The sequence below is a fragment of the Labeo rohita genome, chromosome 9 (genome assembly GCF_022985175.1).
Source record: "Labeo rohita strain BAU-BD-2019 chromosome 9, IGBB_LRoh.1.0, whole genome shotgun sequence".
In the NCBI taxonomy this organism is placed as follows: domain Eukaryota; kingdom Metazoa; phylum Chordata; class Actinopteri; order Cypriniformes; family Cyprinidae; genus Labeo; species Labeo rohita.
The window spans coordinates 3,735,742-3,757,843 of NC_066877.1; the positions used below are offsets into that span (position 1 = coordinate 3,735,742).

Below are 22,102 nucleotides of genomic sequence, written 5' to 3' on the forward strand. Positions count from 1 at the left end.
ATGTTCCTGGGCATCTCAACTTGGGAGCAGACATCCTGTCGAGACAGGGGCCGAGGCCCGGGGAATGGATGCTTCACCCCGAGGTGGTGAAGCAGATCTGGAGAGTGTTTGGTCCAGCCCAGGTGGACCTGTTTGCCACGAGGGAGAACACGCAATGTCCCCTCTGGTACTCTCTAGTTCATCCAGCTCCCCTGGGGCTGGATGCCATGGTGCAGACGTGGCCGAGGCTACGTCTGTACGCCTTTCCCCCGATCGCTCTGCTCCCGGGAGTTCTAGAGAGAGTGCGCCGGGACGGGGTGTCCCTTCTTCTAGTAGCCCCATACTGGCCGGGCCGAGTATGGTTCTCGGACCTGATTTCTCTCCTCGACGGCTCTCCCTGGGAGATTCCCGTCAGGGGAGATCTCCTCTCACAGGCAGGGGGTACCATTCTTCACCCCCGGCCGGAGCTGTGGAAGCTTTGGGTGTGACCTCTGAGGGGGCGCACCTCTTAGCTTCCGGTCTCTCAACTGAGGTTGTTGAGACCATCCTCCTATCTAGAGCTCCCTCCACGAGGAAACTGTACGCCTTGAAGTGGAAACTTTTCACTTCTTGGTGCGGACACCGCCAGCAAGACCCAGTTAACTGCCCAGTTGGCTCAGTGCTGGAGTTCCTGCAAAGCCGGTTGTCTGCAGGGTTATCCCACTCCACCTTGAAGGTCTACGTGGCGGTCATTGCGGCCTACCACGCCCCTCTTGGTGGTCTTTCCGTGGGAAAGGACCCTCTCGTTACACGTTTCCTCCGCGGTGCTTTGAGGCTCAGGCCTCCTGTACGACCTCGTGTCCCCTCTTGGGACCTGTCTGTGGTGTTAGAGGCTCTCTGCAGGCCTCCCTTCGAGCCTGTTGAGGAAATCTCGGACAGATTCCTTACTTTAAAAACTGTCCTTCTCTTAGCTCTTTCCTCCCTTAAGAGAATTGGGGATCTTCAGGCCCTCTCTGTGGCCCCTTCTTTCCTGGACTTCGCGCCAGGCCTTTCTAAAGCTTTCCTGTTTCCAAAAGCGGGTTATGTCCCTAAGGTCCCCACCTCGACACCACGGCCTGTCGTACTCCAGGCCTTTTGTCCTCCCCCCTTTCGGGATGCTGACCAGCAGAAGCTTAATTGTATGTGTCCAGTGCGAGCGCTGGATGCATACGTCCACAGGGCTGCCAGGTGGAGAAAGTCAGACCAGTTATTTGTCTGTTATGGCCCCCCAAAAAGGGGCCTCCCTGCTTCTAAGCAAACTTTAAGTCGCTGGGTAGTGGACGCTATCCTTTCTGCTTATGAGGCTTCTGACCTCCCTCCTCCTTTAGGGGTCAGAGCCCATTCTACCCGGAGCATGGCTGCCTCCAAAGCTTTTCTTGCTGGGGTTCCCATGCAAGATATTTGCAACGCTGCGGGATGGTCCTCACCTTTGACCTTTGTTAGGTTTTACGAATTGGACCTGCGGGTCTCGCCTGGTACCTCTGTCCTTTGTCCTAGCACATCCTAGGCAGGGACTAGGGGTCTGGCGGCGTGGGCATCTCGTTCCCAAAGCGTTACGACGCGGCTCGAGTTCCTGAAGGGGAACGTCTAAGGTTACGTATGTAACCCTGGTTCCCCTGGTTTATCCTCCTGCGTCCCTTCTCTCCTGGAAGCTGACGCTCGTTCTGGCGCACGTGCTTTTATGCTTCCTGGTCAGTGACGTCACCCGCCTGTGACGTTTCGTTCTTCCATTGGTTTGATTGCACACGTGATTTAGAGCGCGGTCACACTGAAGGCGTTCCCAAAGCGTTTCGACGCGGCGTCTCGTTCCCTTCGGGGAACCAGGGTTACATACGTAACCTTAGACGTTTTATGATTTGTCTATAAAGATATATTCAAGATGTAGCTGTTATTCTACTAAGTTTGACATTTAGGCAGGATAAAACAATAACACATGGTCCTCATGAAATACTTTAATTTTTCTAAAATAAATGTAGAAATACTATGTGCAAACAAATTACATTGAGGTGGTTGTTTTGCAACAAGGTGGAGATGTGTTCATGAAAAAGTGACAAGTGCAAGAAAATTTGTGAAAAAAGTAAACACACACATGAGAGACAGAGAGATGTCAGGGAAAATGAAGAGATTAAGGGAAAACGGAAAATGAAGTTTAAAAGTGTAAAAAGAAAGTTGGAAGTTCAAAAGATAACCTTTCATTATTTTCTGCGGCTCTGGCTTAGGGATTTAAATTTTTTCCTATGTGATGATGATGGCCATACAAAAAATATTGTTGTCCCAGTCTGCCCCTGCCTGCCATGAACATAGTTCATGTGGTTTTGAAAATTTCGGCTTCAAGAGGGAAACTGTGTTGATGAGTTTACAGTTCTGGCCACTGTTATGTAGGTCAAGAAACATTCCAACTTTCTTACTGTAGAAACATTTCAGTTCCAATAATAGAGTCCAGATACAGAAGCTCAGCACAGTTTACAGCCACAGTAAGTGCATTCTCTGTTTCACTAGGCTAGTTTATAATTAACAGTGTATGACTTATACTTATATGCATATCTTACTTACAGTGGACATTTATCACGTAGTCAAGTTCTAGCTCCTTTATCAGTGTGCTGTGTTTTACCACGCACTGGATCTTCTTCTGGTTTAGATATTTCGATGGTGCACCAAGTATGTTGGACACAGCCGTGACGCTTCCATCCGGGTGCTCCGTGTAGCTGGTTTCCGTCCTCAGTGAATCATTCAGAGCTCCTAATCGCCAAAACACCTCTGCTGCAGGCCGGCCTTTGGAAGCGACACACGATGCCAAAATAATGTTGAAATGACGTGAAACGTGTATCCTCCCCGTAATATTCACCAACGGAGGAACTGCATTTAAAATAAAAGAGGAAGATGATAAAAGATGAATGAATTGTGTGACCAGTCTGAGCATGGTGACGAAATAGCTCAGCTTTGGTTCGGATTATTACTAAAACTAGACTTTTAAAATTCAACCCAATAGCCAATAATTATTTTCATGATACATGATTTTTTCAGGGTCAAACACATTATTGTGTCAAATACATTGACCACTGAAAAAAAAAAAAAAAACCTGACAAATATATTGTCTGGCACATATTGTCAAACACTTCCATTTCACTTTTACAAGTTTTGCTTTAAACACATGTTTGTAAGAGGAAATATAATGATAAAACATTTAAAATGGAAAATACAGTCATTATTCTTCCTTAATGTTTTTTTTTTCCATCACAGGATTTGAAAAAAAAAATCTAAAATGAGTGGATGTTACAATACACTTTTGTGCCCTTTTCTGAAGCTTGAAGCCCATTTATTTTACAGAAATTACGTGGAGATAATATCTTCTGTGTTCAGCGAAACAAAGTTAGTTGCACAGAGCTAGAACATCATGGGTGGGTCAATGACTGAACTATCTTTTAAGAGCATTTAGTTTAACTTTAAAGCAGCTTTAAATTGTAGAATAATGTTCACAGTCTTACCAAGTACTGTGACATTGATGTTCGTCTGACGTTGTCCATTAGGAGATATGAAAATGCAAGTATAGATCCCTTCATCCAGCAGCGTCATTCCCAACAGTTGAATTGATCCATTCTTCTCTTTAAAATTCCCAATAAATTTGGCCTTGTCCAGTAGATCGTTTTTGTGTTCAGTTTTGCCGTCTTTGTCAATGATGAAGAAGGTTTCCTTTTCAGTGTTTTCTTTTGTCTGTTTCTGCCAGATGATACGAGTTACGAATTGATACGAATTCTCCTCTGTCTCAGTCAGATGACAAAACAAAGTGGCATTTCCTCCATTTATGACTGATGTATCATGATTAATAATCTTACCACCTACAAAATATGTAAAAAGAAAAGAAGAGTGAATTATTGTATAAAAACCCGCTGGAAAATACCGGAACTGTGGTCACAAATCACAACAGAATCAAGGGTGATTTGTGTTTTGTTAACTTTTAGCATGAAAACAAAAATGCACCGCAATCTGATTCAATCTTAATTTACTGAAACTCTAAAATCACAAAATCCTAAACTCAGATCTTAACATGTAGTAAACATACAGTAAATAAAGAAAACATAACTTACCTTCTATGGTGATGCATTTGAGATAAAACAGAACGTAGAATAATAGGTTAAGAGCATTTCTTATCCAAAATCGATGCATGTTTTCCAAAGTTGTTAAAACCACTTCTACCAGACTCTTTCTGGCTTTAGTCTATATGTGCTCAGTGTGAGTCAACAGTCGCTGGCTTTCTCACACTACAAAACAAGTTAAGTCAAAACAGTTTGAAAAAGGCTGAAAAACTGTGGACCGTTGGGTAAGCACTGAGCAGAGGGGAGGGGAAAGCAAGAGGACAAAGAAAAAAAATTGTGACAGTTTTGCATTTTGTGGTGAAGGTTCCCTTTTTTTCTCTCTTTGATGACTTGAAGTATGTATGTGTTTATGGGTGAAGTTTGTGAGTGAAATATGTGGGTAAAATGTGTTTAAAAAGCCTTTTGCTATATGTAGGCTAATAGAGCGCAGTCATGCTGAAGTTACATTAGCGTGTATGTGTGTGAATGCTCACAAGAAAATGAGCAGAGCCAGAAATTATATCTCACAATTCTGATAAGAAACATCAACTAGTTATTCTCTCTTTGCCCTGCTCAGCTCAGAATTAAGAGCTTACATCCCACACTTCTGGCTTTTTCCCCCTCAGAATTGACAAAGTATTGTTGAGTTAAATCAAGTTATAACATACGAAATACAAAATATAAACTAGCATTTGTGAGAAAAAATAGGTAAATGCCAAATTTTATAGGTTTAAATAGTATTTCATGCTCTAACTATAGGGCTAATACAATATGTCCCCTATGAACTGCTGTAACGTTGCAGAGATGAAATGAGGCAAACTGAGATGACGATCTATGTGCAGGAGTTTAATGAAAATCCAGCAAGCAACAAATAATCCAACATGGGTACGAGGAACTCAGACAAGGACAGAGAACAACCATCACAGACATTCAACAACTCACAAACACAGGGGAAGCACAAGGACTATTTAAGCAGAGAGCAGAGACAATGAACTAATCAGTAACCAGGGCAAGTAACAAAGAAATGGGTGAAGTTCAAAAAGTGTCCATGACAACAACCAAGAGAGCAGAGCAGCAGGGAAGCAAGGCAACAGTAAAAGACACAAAACTACAAACTAATAGTCCTTGAACACAGAAAACACAGACCGGAATTGTGACATAGCCCCCACTCAAAGAGCGGCTTCCAGACGCTCCAAACACAAAACATTCCAAGAGAGTGGTGGAGAGGGGCAAGGCGAGGCATGGAGGGCCGGGTCCATGTGGGGATAGAGGACTTGGAGACTGAGGCAGAACCGGCACAGCAGAGAGCCAGGGCAGAGCAGACGGAGCAGGAACCCTCCAGGGTGGAGCAGACGGAGCAGGCAACCTCCAGGGTGGAGCAGACGGAGCAGGAGACCTCCAGGGCGTAGCAGACGGAGCAGGAACCCTCCAGGGCGGAGCAGATGGAGCAGGAGACCTCCAGGATGGAGCAGACGGAGCAGGAGACCTCCAGGGCGTAGCAGACGGAGCAGGAACCCTCCAGAGTGGAGCAGACGGAGCAGGAGACCTCCAGGGCAGAGTAGACGGAGCAGGAGACCTCCAGGGCGGAGCAGACAAAGCAGGAGACCGCCAAGGCAGAGCAGACGGTACTGGAGATTCCCACAGTGGAGTAGATGACAACTTGGGAGGTTTTCCAGCAGGAACTGCCATCTTGGAAGGAGCTGGAACAAGATCTAGAGCAGACTCATGGACTGGAGCGGACTCAGGAGTGGACTCACGGACAGGAAATGGATCTGGAGTGGGCTCACAGACTGGAACTGCGGTAGACTCACAGAGTAGACTTGGTTCAGGAACGGATCCCGAGGCTGGACTTGGCACAGGAATGGATTCTGTAGAAGCTGGGGGACAGTAAGCAGCCCAAACACACCAGATAGCTACTCCCATAACTGGAAGCACAGTAGATAGGGAGCCCGTCTCATTAACTGTCGGTGCTGAAGGCACTGGGATGCTAGCTGCTCTCAGATTAACTGATATAATGGACGGGACTAATGAAAGAGCAACTACCATGTTATGATAATTTGTCCGAAATATAGGATGTAGGATAGCACAGTGAACGTTTATATGGTTACCAATAAATAGGATGCTACATTTTATTCAAAACCTGTTGGATATTGACTAAATGTCTCCTATACCTTCTTTTGGTTTTAATGAGATTTCCCCAAGAATGCACTCATGAATGCACCGTCCACCATGATTTCTGTTCTTTCCGACAACAAACCACTTGAACTTGAAAATTAATATACAACTTTAGAAGTAGGAAGTTTCCAATAGCCTTTGAAGCCCTTTCATTCCATATTTTAAGAGTATGTTTTAACTTTTTCAGCCACGCTTTATGATTGTGGTTGTCTGAATCCTCAGAAGTCTACTTAAACCCTCTGTGTCTGCCTCCTGACCAGTACTGTGACATATACATATCTGACCAGTGAAGAATGTGCCCTGACTGGAATCAGTAGGGTGTGGAATGGGTGTGCATTAAGTACAAAATTAGTTGTTCCAATTTAGCAGACTTTAAATATACCAGTTTAGTACACTAAAAGTACAACTGCAAAGTATTTTTATTAAGTACATAATATGTAAATGTATCTGTAGTATAATTAGCATGAAATAAATGTATTTTAAATACGTTTTAGTATATTAATAATTTTTTTGGTATTTGTTGATGGCTGGACAGTGGAGATATGACAGGAAATGAATGGGACAGAGAGAGGGGGTCATTTTCAGGGTCAAATTGATAAGACATATCGACGACGCCATTGTTTACAATACAACCGGAGCACATGTGAGGGGCATGACGTTTCTGAACATGTGCTAGCGGGTTTAGCAAATCACAGCGGGGACACCTGAGCCTTATTGTAAATAGGGCCATAATAGGTCTCCTTTAAGTTTGTACTTACTGCTCAACCTATTTTGCATTCCCCGTTGTCCACAAAAGTTGAACAGTGTTGAAAATCAGTTCAGAATTTAGGGTGTTTTTTGTCTTGTAAAAAGTGTACCATTGTAAAAAGTTTACCATTACAGATCTTTATTATCTCTGTGCCATCTTTATGGTCTGGAATTAGTTCAGATTTAATTAACTAGATTTAATAATATAGCTTTCCCAAAAAAATGGTGTTTGGCAATTTTAGTATCATTAACTACTTTAAATGTGACTCGTACTGCTGCTCAGTAGACAATAATGCAACATAATGCTTTTACAAAGTGTATATAGCAAATGGTTCATTTCAAAGACCCACTTTGTAAAGCCAAATGTGACCCATTCACAAACAAAGCTCCTTGAGGCATGGTGGAGTGGTATGAATAACATCCCATAATTATAGTTTATTCTGGATTTTTCCGTTCTTGGCCTATCACAGATGTTTTGTAATCAATGTGGAAGATACTGTGGCACCTGCTCCTCCACATTCAAAATGAAAAAAAAAAAAAAAAAAAAAAAAAAAAAAAACATAAAATTATGAATAACATTCAGCCTTAAAACCTTAAGCATTTGCTTATAGGGTTGGGTCGATGGCTGACAGACACCCCCCCAATTATTTGAAAATCTGTAATCTGAGGGTGCAAAAAAAATTAAATATTGAGAAAATCACCTTTAAAGTTGTCCAAATTAAGTTCTTAGCAATGAAAGTTAAGTTTTGATATATTTACAGAAGGAAATTTACAAAATATCTTCAAGGAACACGATCTTTGATGATTTTTGGCATAAAAGAAAAATCGTTTGTGGTTTTTGTGGTTTTGCAGTCCAGGGTCATAGAGTATAAATGGCAAATGGAGGATTGTTGACATGCTAAAATTTGTAGTTTGAGACATACTACGCTGGAATGAAAGATACAGAATTCACTGCATGCTGTAATTATTATGTTTTATTGTGCTTATTGTGCAAGAGCATGATCTCTTGAATGGCTGTGTGAACTATGGTTTCAGAAAACACGGAATCACTAAACTAAGTCAGTAACAACGGAACTTGTGATTATAGTTGGCTAATGATGTTTCTGGGAAAAGCACCCCGGGTGACTCATGTCAATGTTGGCAGAAGACGCAGTCTAAAGGAAACTTAAGGACATAACCAAATAATATTCAAGATGTTTTGTAAAAAAAAAAGAAAAAAAAAAAAAAAAAAAAAAGAAAATCGATAATGTAATGATACTGCAGAGAGATATAAACCCAGTTACAGGAGTTTATTCTGTGAGCACAGGAACAAACGGGAAACATGACTGCGCTACTGTAAAAAAGAACATGGGTACAACTTCCGGTGAGGCGGTGGACGTAGTATACCAATGGTATTTGTGTGCTAATTAGCAAAGAGGCTAAGTGTTTTTTAGACCATTGTTTACTTTGTAAGATGCACATCTTTATGAGAGATGCCATTACGTTCTTATATGCACAACATATGCTTTTCGAATTTGTGTTCCCACATCATTAGCAAGTTTGGATCGCTAAATCTTGAATGACTGTCAACTAGTGAAATGACATTTGAACCGAGACGTCAGAGCTTGTGTTAAAGGGCACGACACTTGAAGCCTCGATTCAAGGCTTGTTAACGTAGAAATCCCTTTAGTATAAGCCTCACTTTCTATCCATTAATGTGCGCATTAATAATTACATTTTTAAATACCCAGTCATACAAGTAATATGAAGAATACAAATTATTTCAGGAAAATTAAATATATGCCATATATATGCAATTAATATATTTGTGCATTATTCTTCTATTACATCATATTGATATTCCTACTGACATTTAATGGCACTATATTCAATGGGTAAATTAATTTATCAGAGTCAGAAATTCAACAAACAAACACACACACGGTTAGGCTTTTATTTGTGCATATAACACGGAATAAATGAGTGTCACGTCCCGCTTGTTTACTTTGAACCGGAAGACGCTCTCACTTATGACACAAGGCCTCACGGGGCGTAGGAAACTTGTGGATAAATTAATCATGGAACTTTTATTAACAAAATGAATACAAATAGCTTACACCATGCTATATGCCTAATATAAAATAAATAACTTTGGCTAGGCCTACATAAAAGGAACCAAATAAATATAAGAAACGTAGAACGTTTATTAGCAAAATGAATAAGAAATAAATTACACAATCTGCAACACCGTAGAACCAAATAAATAAGAAATGAATGTTCAAAAAAAAAAAACCCCAAAAACTTCAAAATAACAATAGATAATGGCAAAAGTCAACAGGCTTTTTTAAATAAAAAACATGGCCAAACTTCCACCATCGTCTTGTCTGTCGTCTTGTCTGAAGCTAACATTGTGACAAACCGTCCAACGCAGATACACTGTAGCATGTGCAGGAAATTTAAATTTATTGCCGTTACATTTTAAAATGTCCTGTTTTTATTTATTTTGTGTTTTATATTACTTGTTCTTTTCTTTATATTTATGTAATTTTATAGCATTTGTTTTTGTTAAAACTAATTTTAAAATTGTAGTTATTTTGAAAGGTGTATGTTTCCCACTATTTTAATTCCTGTGTAAATGCAATTATGCCGCTTCAGAACAGCATTAAACGGTCTGTGTAAATACACATTTATGCCGCTTCAGATTCAGTTTTTGTGCCGCCTTTGCTGTGTAAAGATGCCATTATATGTGTTGCTCATTATTACTACTCTGGGTTAATGAGAGACTTAGATAAAGAGTCCAGTGTGCTCACAAATACAGTATTTTATGATAAACTATCCACCTTTTTCTTCACGTCAGAGCGGGCATAGCCATTTGTAAATTTTATGGGTTTGACTTCCGGTCTCATCCGCGTCCAGCTATTTTTACCTGTACAAAACAGCTTGTTTTACTGCTAGATATTGCCAGTGTTACGAGGTTGCTGCGTGCTGGATGGAACGAGACGAGAGACGAGATAACAAGCAACAATATTTAATATAAACTTCTGGTAGCATAAGCTGGAACAGGCAGGAACACAGAGCGATAATTCCACACACGTAGAACAAACAAACGTTAAAGACCGACAAGGGGCTAAAGACAAAGACAGACTTATAAAGGGTAACTAATAATGACAGACAGGTGAACCAAATAATGCTAACAAGGACAAAACCAAATCAGACAGATCAACGGGGGGAGACAATGGGAGAAACCAATAAAACAAACAGACAGAACTGTAACATTACGCCCCCCTCCGAATAGGCGCGTCCTCGCGCCGTAGAAAACAAAAAACAGACTAGGAGGTGAAAAAACAGAAAAACCAGAGTCCATGGGGGAGGAGGTTTCGGCGGAGGACGGAACCCCGGAAGGGGGACAAAAACCAGAGTCAACAGAGTCCAAGGGGGCGACGAAGGTGGGAGGAGCCAGGGAGGAAACAGGAGGGACCCGGAGCAGGAGAAGCAGAGGGAGACCCAGACCGCAGCCATGATGACCCACGGTGGAGCCGATGGAGGGAGGAGCCATGGTGGAGGAAGGGCTGACGACTCCAGGGGGCCGACTGACAGAGGCGGAGCAGCTGGCGGAGGAGCCCGAGGCGGAGACGGAGAGCCGAAGATCCAGGGCGACACCGAGGTTCCGGAGGGCCAAGGCGGAACCAGAGGCTCTGGCAACCGAGGCGTAGGCGGAGATCCAGAGGTCCGCGGCGGAGCCGGAGCGACAGAGGATGAAGGCTGTGCCAGAGGGAGGGAGGAGGTCCACAGAGCCGGTGGGACGGAGTGACGAGGCGCAGCCGTAGGAACAGAGTCCTGAGGTGATGAAGGGCCGACGACCGACCAGGGCGGAGCCGGAAAGACGAGGGAGCCCGGTGGAGCTGGTGGACCGATGGGCGACGATGGAGACGAGGGCGCTGAGAGCCGTGGTGGAGCCGCAGGGTCGGAGGGCCGAGGCGGAGTTCTGGACTCTGAGGCTGGAGGCGGAGATGAGGGATCCTCCAGCCCTGACGCCGATGGAAGCTGGCAGACCCGCGGCGAGCCCACTGCACAGGTAGTGGGCTGAGGGTGAGCAGAGGGGCTGTCAGGGGACAGCGGTGACCAGACAGACAGAAGAGGGGGGGTGGGTGGGAATTCCATACCGACAGGTAGATCATGACAGGTAGGTATATCCGTAGAAAAGTCTATTAAATCTCCAGAGTTAGTTTCCAGAACTTCAGTAAAGAAGTCAATCAAGTCCCCAGAGTTCAGTTCAAGCTCACCCCCAGCGGTGGTGCAGTGGGCAGGGCTCTCCATAGCCCTCTCTTGCTCCACGCAGCACTCCACCTTTACGGTAGTTTTAGCCGGCTCTCGCACCTGGTCGGACGTGTTGGGCTCTGGCTCTGTGGCGATCCTTTGCTCTGTCGCTCGTGGCTCTGGCTCGTCATCCGCGGTGGGCTCGGGCTCATACTCCGCGTGTCGGGGTGATGGTTGGCTGGGCTCTGGGTCTTGAGTGGGGCTGACGTCCTTCTCGACGATGCCGACAGTCCATGACGATCTACAGGACGCCAGCACCCACTCGATGTAATCGGCGATGCTCTCTCGAGGACCCTCCCCGGACAGCTGCGCCTTGATGGTGGGGTTCAATCCCACCCGATAGAACGTGCACAAGCCGGGTAGTGTGTGTGTGGCACGAGGTGCATAAAGTCTCTGGTGTGGTCCTCGAGAGAGCGATTCCCCTGCTCCAGGATGATGATCTGAACGGCAGGATCCATGAAGAAAAATCAAAAACAAAACACTGAGAAAAAGGACGAAAAAATAAACGTAGGGGAATCACGCCGGGTAAACTGTTTTTGGTCGGTCTTTCTGTTACGAGGTTGCTGCGTGCTGGATGGAACGAGACGAGAGACGAGATAACAAGCAACAATATTTAATATAAACTTCTGGTAGCATAAGCTGGAACAGGCAGGAACACAGAGCGATAATCCACACACGTAGAACAAACAAACGTTAAAGACCGACAAGGGGCTAAAGACAAAGACAGACTTATAAAGGGTAACTAATAATGACAGACAGGTGAACCAAATAATGCTAACAAGGACAAAACCAAATCAGACAGATCAACGGGGGGGAGACAATGGGAGAAACCAATAAAACAAACAGACAGAACTGTAACAGCCAGTTAGTGTGTCTTAACATTTTTAATGTATTATTTTAATTATGAACACTGGTTTGTAGTGCAAACAGTTTTATTGTTTAATGCACGTTGTTATTCTTATCTCTTTATTTCCCTATAGTGGCTTCTGTGTTAAAAAAAAAAAAAGGTAGAAAATTCTCAGAAAATAAGAAATAAGCTCAGAAATAAGAACATTTATGGGAAGCATCAGTTGCTCCAGCACATTGAGGGAAACTCAACCCTACTGCTGCTGTTGTGATCAAATCAGACGACGGATTGAAGCTCCAGGTGTAAACGGGAATGCACTGTAAAAAAATCCTGTAAAAAAACGGTAAAAAGACTGGCAGCAGGGATTCCAGAGATATTCCGTTAAATTACAGAAAATCAAAATCACCAAAATTACAAGCAAAAACTGTAAAAATACAGAATAAACTTTATGGTCAAAACTCATAAAATTACAGTATGTTATCGTTGATAATATACAAAAATTATGTTAAATTACATAGAAAAACAATCAACTTTTCAGGTAATTGCCATAAACGTAAGGTTTTAATTATTTTATAGAACTGATCTGTCCATCTACAGTAATTTACTTTTAAACTACAGTTTTTCCATGTACAATAACTAAGAAATAATTTATAAAAACGCAGTAAGCACATATTTTTTAAAGGATTAATCCTTTTTACAGAAAAATTAAAAGGTATTTAGAAGTTATTTTATGTCTACCTGGAATCATTTTGTTAAAATACAGATATTATTAACTACAATAATCAAGAAATGTTGCATACAAATGTTGTAAATTCGTAATACATAGACAATGTCTGTAGATATACATTTTAATCATTCATTTTCCAGAAATATTACAGTTTAAAATGTTTGGACAGTAGAGAAAACAGCACAGTACTTAGAAATACATAAAAACAACAGCAACATTTTCAGCCAATTTCTGTAAAACTAACAACATATTCTACAGTCACAGTATTAGTCATTGTACAGATGCATTGTATGTCAAGTTAAATGAATAATAAAATTATAGGATACACGTTAAGTACATAATTTATAACATGCAAAAATACCTACATACAAGAGACAACTGCTGTATACCTGTATACATTTAAAATGACATTTTATCCAAAGCAACATACAAGTCCCAGTTAGTCTAACACAATAGACATAGCAGTTTTTTAATAAACAGAAAGTGTTAAGGCCTGTTTACACCGGGACGAATATCGCGCGCGATTATCGCCGACGTTTAACGCACCGTGACTAAACAATAGGGCGCCAATGTGAGTGTACGCACCGACGCGCAAAACGCCAGGCGTAAAAGCGTAACTATGGAGAGGAATTGCAGATCAAATAGGATTCGATGGTGTGTTTCAGTTCACTTAATTTTCTTTCATGTACATTTGCTTGTAACTTTTTCCTGCAAACTTATGATCATAGAAAATGAAAATGAAAACTATTTGAAAATCTGGTATCTGAGGGTACAAAAAAAAAAAAAAAAAAAAAAAAAAAATTCTACATATTGAGAAAATAAAGTTCTTAGCAATGCATATTAAAAATCACGTTTTGATTTACAAAATATGTTAAATAATCTTTATTTAATATCCTGATGATTTTTGACTTAAAATATATATATATTTTTTTTGTTTTTTAATTTTGAGCCATACAATTTTTGGCTATTGCTATAAATATACCCGTGCTACAGTCTGGTTTTGTGGACTGTACGGTAGTGAGTTTGTTCTTTTGTCAGCAAGGGGGCCAATTGTTGAAGTAAAATTTCGAACTCGCTGACGGACATTCTAAAATACCCCGAAAACGCTCATGGTACATTTTCAACTCTTGTATGAGTCGATAGAAATCCCCATGTTCTTTTCTTTTCGTAACTATTGGGTGTATCCAATATCGGCGTCTTTTCCGTTGTCTTTTCTCATTCAACAGGAAAATAATTTCTTCATCACTGGAAGAGGAGGAGGAGGAGCTGCTGCTGCTGTTTGAAAAATCCATGTTCTGTTTACCAGCTAACAGAAAGCGGGAAAATTGTTTTGAAAAGCGCGTAAATACTGGCTCTCTTCTTCTTCTGTGTGACAAGCAAGTGTCAGAAGCGCAGCGACACCTTGTGTACCGAGGTATTTCTGTTTTTCATTAAGCGCCAGTAAATTCGCCAGTGAAAATCGCTTGGGCATCCTGGTGAAAAACGTCTCGAAAAACGCGCGTGATATTCGTCCCGGTGTGTACAGGCCTTTAGTATTAAAGGGACAGTTTCTGTGTATATGACTTTCTCCTTTCAGACAAACACAATCAGAGTTATATCAATAAACACCCAGGCTTTATAATGACAGTAAATGGCTGCCATGAGTTTGAAGCTCCAAAGTGCATCCATCCTTCATAAACGTACTCTGCATAGTTCCAGGGGGGTTAATAAAGGCCTTCTGAAGCTAAGTATATTTTACACTTTTTAAAGTAAAAAAAAAACTTTTTTGCTTCCGGCAAAATGCTATGACATGACATCCTAAGCTACAATCTTACATCATGCAAGTTATGTTTAAGTTGACTGAACATTAGTTATTTTACTTTATAAGGTGTAAAATATGCTTAGCTTCAGAAGGCCTTTATTAATCCACCGGAGCCAAGTTGAGTATGTTTATGATGGATGGATGCACTTTGAGCTTCAAACTCATAGCAGACATTCACTGCCAATTTAAAGCCTAGAAGAGCCAGGATGTTTATTGATATAACTCTGATTGTGTTTGTCTGAAAGAAGAAGAAGTCATGTACACATACAATGGATTGAGGGTGAGTAAATCATAGGCTCGTTTTGATTTTTGGGTGAACTATCCCTTTAATTGGTCAAGCCATAATTTTTTAGCCATTTCTTGAAACTGGGCAGAGTTAGGCAGTTTATTACAACAATGACAGACAAAGTAAAGGTCTGTGAAAGTGAATTTGTACCTCTTTGGGATGTGACATGAACGGCTACTGGCAACCAGTGCAAAGTGATGATTTGTGTGACGTCACTCTCATTAAAGACTGCACTCAGTGCTAAGAGCAGTACAGTAGTCCCGTTTAGAGAAAATAAGAACTTGGACAAGGAGCTCTGTTGCATGCCCCATAAGGGCAAATCTGCAGGATCGGGCCACTGCAATGTGGTCAGTGAAGTTCATATGTGTCCACTGTAACACCAAGGTTGGTCTGGCTGAAAACATGAGCAGTTCTGTCTTGGCAAGGTTGAGCTGATGGTCATTCAACATTCAGCAAGGCATTTCTGTTCAGGAGGCAGAGATGCGAGCAGCAACCGTCAGAAAATCCAGCTGGAATGAAAGGGAGAGATGTGTGTCACTACAATAGCAGTACTATGAAAAGCCATGTTTCTGAATGACAGACCCAATTATTTTTAACTCTAGGCCCAAATGACATGTTTTAATGATCCTAGTTAATCCAAAAATTAATGTAAACATTCAAAAATGTTCAATATCAATAACGATACCTTGATTTCAATACTGGTTCCTGAATTTTAAAGCCCTTGATGCCTCGCCACAGCCAATGACCAGCACTTGATTTGGCCACATAAAGCATTCTGCATGCTTACTGTTTCACTGACGTTGAAGTATTAAATTCAAGACATTTAATACTTCAAACATCAAGACATTTTTTGATACTTTGGTGAGTGCCTAGAAAGTATCAAAAAAAAAATACCCAGCCCTACCCAAAGTTGAAAATTATCTTGTTGTACTCTCTTGTTTTACCCTCATGCATTCCAAGATGTCTTCTGCAAATCACTTTTGGAGTCCAAGATCTGTTGAGGCATAAAATGCATCTAAGTGGGTATACCAACATTCTGATTATTCAAAAATGTAATGTAGAAAGCATAAAGGTAACCCATACGGATCCAGATAATGAAACAAAGCACTAGGGTTTAACTATAAACTTCTGCTTCTGCATAAAATGACAATGATTGTCAAACAATAAAATTCAGACATCTTTTCATACAGCCGTTTTACACTGATTTTAATTACACTGATGGTTAATTTATTCACCCCTTACAAATTTGATTAAAATGAGGATATTTGCAAGACAAGGTTAAAAGAGTAGTAAAAGTATTTTAAAACAATTTACAGTACATGTAGGCTACTTTATGTACAAATACTATTATTTGACCTTAAAACCTCACATTAACCTTCACATAATTAACAAACTTCAATGGTAATAAAAACACTTTGACTAAATGATATGTGGTTCAGTTTTTTCTTATTTTTACAGGAATAATATGTAATTATTACATGACATTTTATGTTAAATTACACATTGCTCTATTAAAATATTTTAATTGGCAAGTATTAGGGTTAGCAGTTAATTTAATGAACTTAAAATACTGTATGATTGATTTTCCATCCCCAACCTGCATGTTACTCTGTAGTTCAGTTTCATTCATTTCATTTTTATCATTATCCATTTCTTTTAGAGTTTTCCTGTGAAGAAATCCTAAATGAGGGTTGAGATGAAGCAACCAGGTGGGTTTGTATTCTATTTCATTTAACATTAGTGTTCAATATTGAAAAGAAATTGAGTCTTTGAGTCATTTGTTCTGTTGACTTTTACAACAATGTGAAGTTGTTTGCTGAACACGCCTTCAAAGGTGTTCAGAGATGCTTGTCGTTATGTATATGGTCATTTTGTGATGTCTTTTTTGTTTAAGGTGCTGGGCAGTTCAAGATTGCTGTCGTTTGAGAAGTTAATGAACAAATCTCCTTTCCTAACCCTAACCCTAACCCTTCCTGGTTGTGAGCTACAAAATACCCAGAGGAGGCGGCACTTACTCTGGAGTTCATACAGAAGTAAGCAACACGTATGTTATAAAAAGTCTATAAAGCATTTGGTCGTGTTGCTGTTTATTTAGTTGAAAATAATTAAGTATATTTTAGGACATAGTTGATTTGACAAGCTCATATGACCGATGCAAATGGAGACTATTGGAAATGTAAGTTAAGCAATGTGTAAACAATTGGAAAGTATTATGGATTGCAGTTGATTTAATGAACTTAAAATACTGTATGACTACTTTTCCACTCCAACCTGCATATTACTCTGTAGTTCAGTTTAATTCATTTCATTTTTGTGTCATATCCATTTCTTTTAGTATTTTCCTGTGAAGAAATCCTGAACGTGGTTTGAGATGAAGGCAACCAAGTGGCTATGCATTCCTCCAAGACTCTTGCATGAACAATTTCGAAAATCCATGTAATATTTGAGTTTTTAAATTTAAAAAAAAATGGCACTTGCATTAAACATGCAGTTAAATGGGAAATAATACATCCCCTATAATGAACTGCATCTTCAGTGATATTTCTGTTACAATGAACTTCAAAATTCTGTTGTCAGGCCACTTTAGTCACATACTTTATACCTTTCTGGACCTTGAAAATGGTAGTTGCATAAACAATCAATAGAGGATCAGAAAGTACTCAGATTTAACTAAAAATACTCTTAATTTGTGTTCTAAAAATGAATGAAAGTCTTATGGTTTCGGAATCGTATGAGGAATTGACTGAGTAATTGACTGAATTAACATTTTTGTGTGAACTATCCCTCTAAACAATATTGTTTTCTCGTATAAGAAAAAAAAAGTTTTGAATCTTGACTGTTTTACAGTTTGAAGTTTAAATTTTGTGACCTTTTTAGTACAACACCTGTACTGTACAGATGCTCATGTTTTCTTTTCTTTTTTTCTTTTTTTTTTAATTCTGTCTGTTACTGTTTAAAGCTAAACTGTCTTTTACAATAGTTGACACATTGTTAAATGAGTTGAGTATTTGATATTGTTTAGTCCTAACCCACTTAAGGCAAACAAAAGCCACTGAATGCACTTTTACGAATGTTTACATGAAGTAAAAATAAACCATGTTCAATCTGTATATTGTGCTGGATTTATTTGCTTTATATATATAAATATATAAATACACCATTAAAACAGAAAAAGTCCTGTTTTTTTACCGGTGGCAGACTAACAGACTGTAAATTTACGGTACAAAGTCCAGGTGATGAGCTGCCAGTACTTTTTCCGTTTTTTTACGAAATTTTTTTTTTTACAGTGTACTGTGTACTATAAAAAAGAGATAATTTTATGACAGTCTACAGACTGGATCCCTCATAAAACCTGAACTACTGTAAGCAGATCTAAGATGTGTACATTTAACACTGTTTGGGAGATTCTCTTACCAGAGATATAAAATTGCTGGGTCCAAATGGTCAACCCAGGAACAATTCATTTGATTAGGACAAAAAGTATGTAGGAAAGTAGTATATGCTGTAATAAATGAGGATAAATGGTTGTGGTCAAATGAACAGTGCAGTCTACAGACTGGATCCTTCATAAAACCTATGCAGATCAAAGTTGTGTACATTTAACACTGTTTGGGGGATTCTCCTTCCAGAGAGAAATATGAAATAATAGTCCATACACTCTAAAAACTTAAAATGATTCTCTATTCACAGTAAATGTTGCTCCACATGAACTCATCTCTGTATCTGCAGTCACTTATGTGTATTTGGGATTGCAATATGCAGCAAACATCTAACTTGTAATAAGAAACAATTAAAAACAGACTGCTGTCAACAAAAGATCTTTAAAACCACTGATCTATATATAATGACTTATAATGTTGACAACAGTCTGTTTTTAATTGTTTCATTGATCTATATATAATGACTTATAATGTTGACAACAGTCTGTTTTTAATTATTTCTTATTATGACTGTTCTCTATTATAGATCAGTGGTTAAAACTCACTGTGGTTTTCTTCCATGGGTTGCATTACATGCAGAGAGTTTGTGCTCATCTGAAAAAAGTCAGTCATCTACATACACTCAAAAAAATGAACTTTCACTGTCGTTAGTTTCACTCTATACAGCCATGTTAACATTACTTAAAAAATGCATGTAACGCCATGGACTTAATATAACTGAGTGGTTTCTACAAAAAACTAACATTGTCAGCTTTGCTTAACAAGTGTTTGTTCAGTCAACTTAATATAATTGAGTGGTTTCTACAAAAAGCTAACACTGTTAGCTTTACTTAAGAAGTGTTTGTTCAGTCAACTTAGCAATGCTGAGTGAAACGCACAAATTAGTAAAACGATGTAGGATGGACCTTTAGGTGCACCGTAGCTGCATCAGAAGACAGACAAACCAGGAAAAGATGCGGGTGACTCTGCTTGTCAGGTATAAATTAAATTCTTTACCATCCTGATAAATACTGCTTTGAAAAAGTGATTTAAGTCTGCACAAAGGGGTTTTATTAAAGTTATAGCATATTTTGGTGCCTGGCAATGCTAATCTGTTCCATACAGGCTACATTTTCATTCTCTAGTATGTTTCCATTTTAGTCAGTTATGCTAACTCGTGTTTCTCTCTCAAAACAAGCATGTGACAATGTAAGGACTGCAAAATAACAGTGTCAACTAGATGGCAATTTTTGAAGCACTATAATGTTAGATTAACACATGGCTAATTTGGTCACAGTAATTGTTTCCCATGCACTATATAATATGGAATTAATATGGAATGTACTACGGAGTTATCTTAATCGTTCATATGCTAAGGATACTAGTGTTTACGATGTTCCATTTAGCTGTTCAAGCCCGTGTGGAGGTAGCCTAATTGCTTTTTGTCTTCAGATTTCATTGAATATCCCTGAATGTAAATTTAAAAATGAAAGATATCCTCAGTGTTGTGTTATGTCTTTTAAATCTCTAGATTGCTGCTGAGTTTACTTGAATTACCATCACTCAACTGATATAGACAAACACTGGCTGGATACAGAAGTAAACTGGCCAGCATCTACCAATAAAGGAGTTGCAGGACGGAACATGTGTAAACTAATGGCTGTCACTGAGAAGGTTTGTAATATCTGTTTTTGATATGATGCTTGTTTTCACTTTGGCATGGTGAATTGTAATTTTGTCTGTTCTTAATTTTTTTCCACAGAACAATACCGACTCAATTTGGATCTGTGCATCTTAAAGGGATAGTTCACCCAAACCTTTGTCATTGTTTACTCACCCTCATGTCATTCCAAACCTGTATGATTTTCTTTCTTCTGTTGAACACAAAAGAAGTTATTTTGAAGAATGTTGGTAAACAGACAGCAATTGACTTCTATAGTATGGAAATAAAAAAATACGTTGGCTACTGTCAACTGTCTAGTTACCAACGTTCTTTAAAATATCTTTTGTGTTCAACACAAGAAAGAAAATCATACATGTTTGGAGGGTGAGGGTGAGTAAATAAGGAAAAAAAAAATTGTGTGAATTGTCGTTTAATGAAGACTATGAAGTCCTCATGAAGGAGTATACAGTAAGTGTTCTCAGGCATTCTTTTGAACACTAGATAATACAAAAAACTGTATAGTGCAAGAACAACAACAAATTATATATATATATATATATATATATATATATATATATATAATTGTTGTTGTATATACAGTACTTTTTAATGAAACACTTAAACCTGAGTAGCTTAGTAACTAACATGGTAGCAGTTGTAGTTTTAGTGATTGTTGATTGCTTTGTTGTACCTTGAAATCCAGTGTCAGATTAGGCGACACATGGATGTAAAACATTAAGGCACAGACAATAGACCTTAGTCAGGTTAGATGGCATATTGAATTTACCATGAAAATTAAACTGTAAGGAATGGATTTACAGTCTTTACAATTACACACTGCATAAAGGTCCTGCATAAAACTGACAACTTTTAAAACTGGAGTTTGGAGTTTGTGTCCACTGAAATTTTTTTTTGTTTGTTTTTTCAGCTTGAAAATGTATGTTGTTAAACAACAGTACAGTTCATTGAATGCACTGTAACCTATACTTACAGCCCTATTTATTCCTGTCTAAACTTAATATGACCTGACTAAGGTCTGTGGATACATAATTCTCAGAATCTTTGCTTTTACTGGATGTATTGCTAAGTGATGTTAAATTTGCAACCTGCATTTGTTGGTGTAATGACAATTACTGAACAGCTTTACTGTTTTCATGCCTTTTAGGACTTAGTGAATGTTGAAAGAGACGTGACTAATACAGCCATTGGAATTTACATCATCAAACCTGGTCTGTGACCCTCGATCAGGTTTTGGAATCAACTAAAAGTGCAGAAGCATGGAGATGTCACCTAGGCTTGTGCTCTGCATTTGAGTGTCATATACAGCATGAATCTGTATTACATCACAAGACCTTGGGAAGAACTTTTTCTGTTGACAAGAATGTTGTTACCTATCTTGAACTGAGAATGATTGCAATTTGCTCATTGTAAGACCTTTAGAAGAAAATAAATGTATTTTATTTCCAAAAAATGCTTGACATTAATGTTTTTTTTTTTTTACTTGCACTCATAGAGCAAATAATTAATAAGGTAATAAGGTAAATTAAATTAATAAATGAGTTCACTTTACGTAATAAACTTTTATAAATGTAACATAAAATTATTAAGTAAACATCACATATAATCAATATGTAACAGTGACAAGTTCAAATGATTTGTATTTACTTCAAGAAATTTTGTCAGCTTTACTTGAATTCTTTTTGTTCATACAACTAAATTGTTACTTGTACAAATTACTCAACGTAGTTGCGTGGAACCACTTGACAGTCTTTTTTTAAGTAAGTCCAACAAATCATTTTTTTGAGTGTATGGGACATCATGAGGGTGTAAGCGATGGATTTTTAGTTTAATGCTTGAGTACAATATAAAGGTGTACATTTTCACTTTTTGGCCAGATACGTTTAAGGGTCATTACACAAAATCGGTGCCTTTTGTGTTAATATTTATATATATATATATATATATATATATATATATATATATTCTTTCTTCGATATATTATCAAATTAAATTCAATTAAACATTGTTTTAAATCATTTAAATCATCATGCAATGTCAATATACTATTACT

General features: G+C 39.0%; 3 protein-coding genes and 1 long non-coding RNA gene across 4 annotated transcripts in view; 1 reads left to right on the top strand and 3 right to left on the bottom strand.

Annotated features, from left to right (window-relative positions):
* The window catches only part of LOC127170816 (serine/threonine-protein kinase pim-3-like), a 28,017-nt gene extending 26,628 nt beyond the window's left edge, over positions 1–1,389 (bottom strand). Inside the window, exons 1-2 of the mRNA XM_051119081.1 lie at positions 1,310–1,389; positions 1,060–1,178 (exon numbers count right to left, since the gene is read on the bottom strand). Coding sequence (XP_050975038.1) covers positions 1,060–1,178; positions 1,310–1,389 — 199 coding nt within the window. The remainder of the gene's footprint in view (positions 1–1,059; positions 1,179–1,309) is intronic.
* Positions 1,390–2,542: 1,153 nt separating this feature from the next.
* On the bottom strand, positions 2,543–4,304 carry si:ch211-222f23.6 (uncharacterized protein LOC100141493 homolog). The gene is made up of 3 exons (XM_051119082.1): positions 4,083–4,304; positions 3,483–3,833; positions 2,543–2,853 (listed from the first exon to the last, which is right to left on the bottom strand). Exons 1-3 carry the CDS (start codon positions 4,159–4,161, stop codon positions 2,543–2,545), a joined length of 741 nt encoding a protein of 246 aa, XP_050975039.1. The 5' UTR covers positions 4,162–4,304.
* Positions 4,305–4,938: 634 nt separating this feature from the next.
* On the bottom strand, positions 4,939–6,116 carry LOC127170818 (uncharacterized). The gene has a single exon (XM_051119083.1). The coding sequence runs from the start codon at positions 6,114–6,116 to the stop codon at positions 5,106–5,108; it is 1,011 nt and encodes a 336-aa protein (XP_050975040.1). The 3' UTR covers positions 4,939–5,105.
* A 13,219-nt stretch (positions 6,117–19,335) lies between these two features.
* On the top strand, positions 19,336–20,336 carry LOC127170868 (uncharacterized). The gene is made up of 3 exons (XR_007828417.1): positions 19,336–19,365; positions 19,900–20,042; positions 20,131–20,336. It is a non-coding gene; the product is annotated as an uncharacterized LOC127170868 (long non-coding RNA).
* The last annotated feature ends 1,766 nt before the right edge of the window (positions 20,337–22,102 follow it).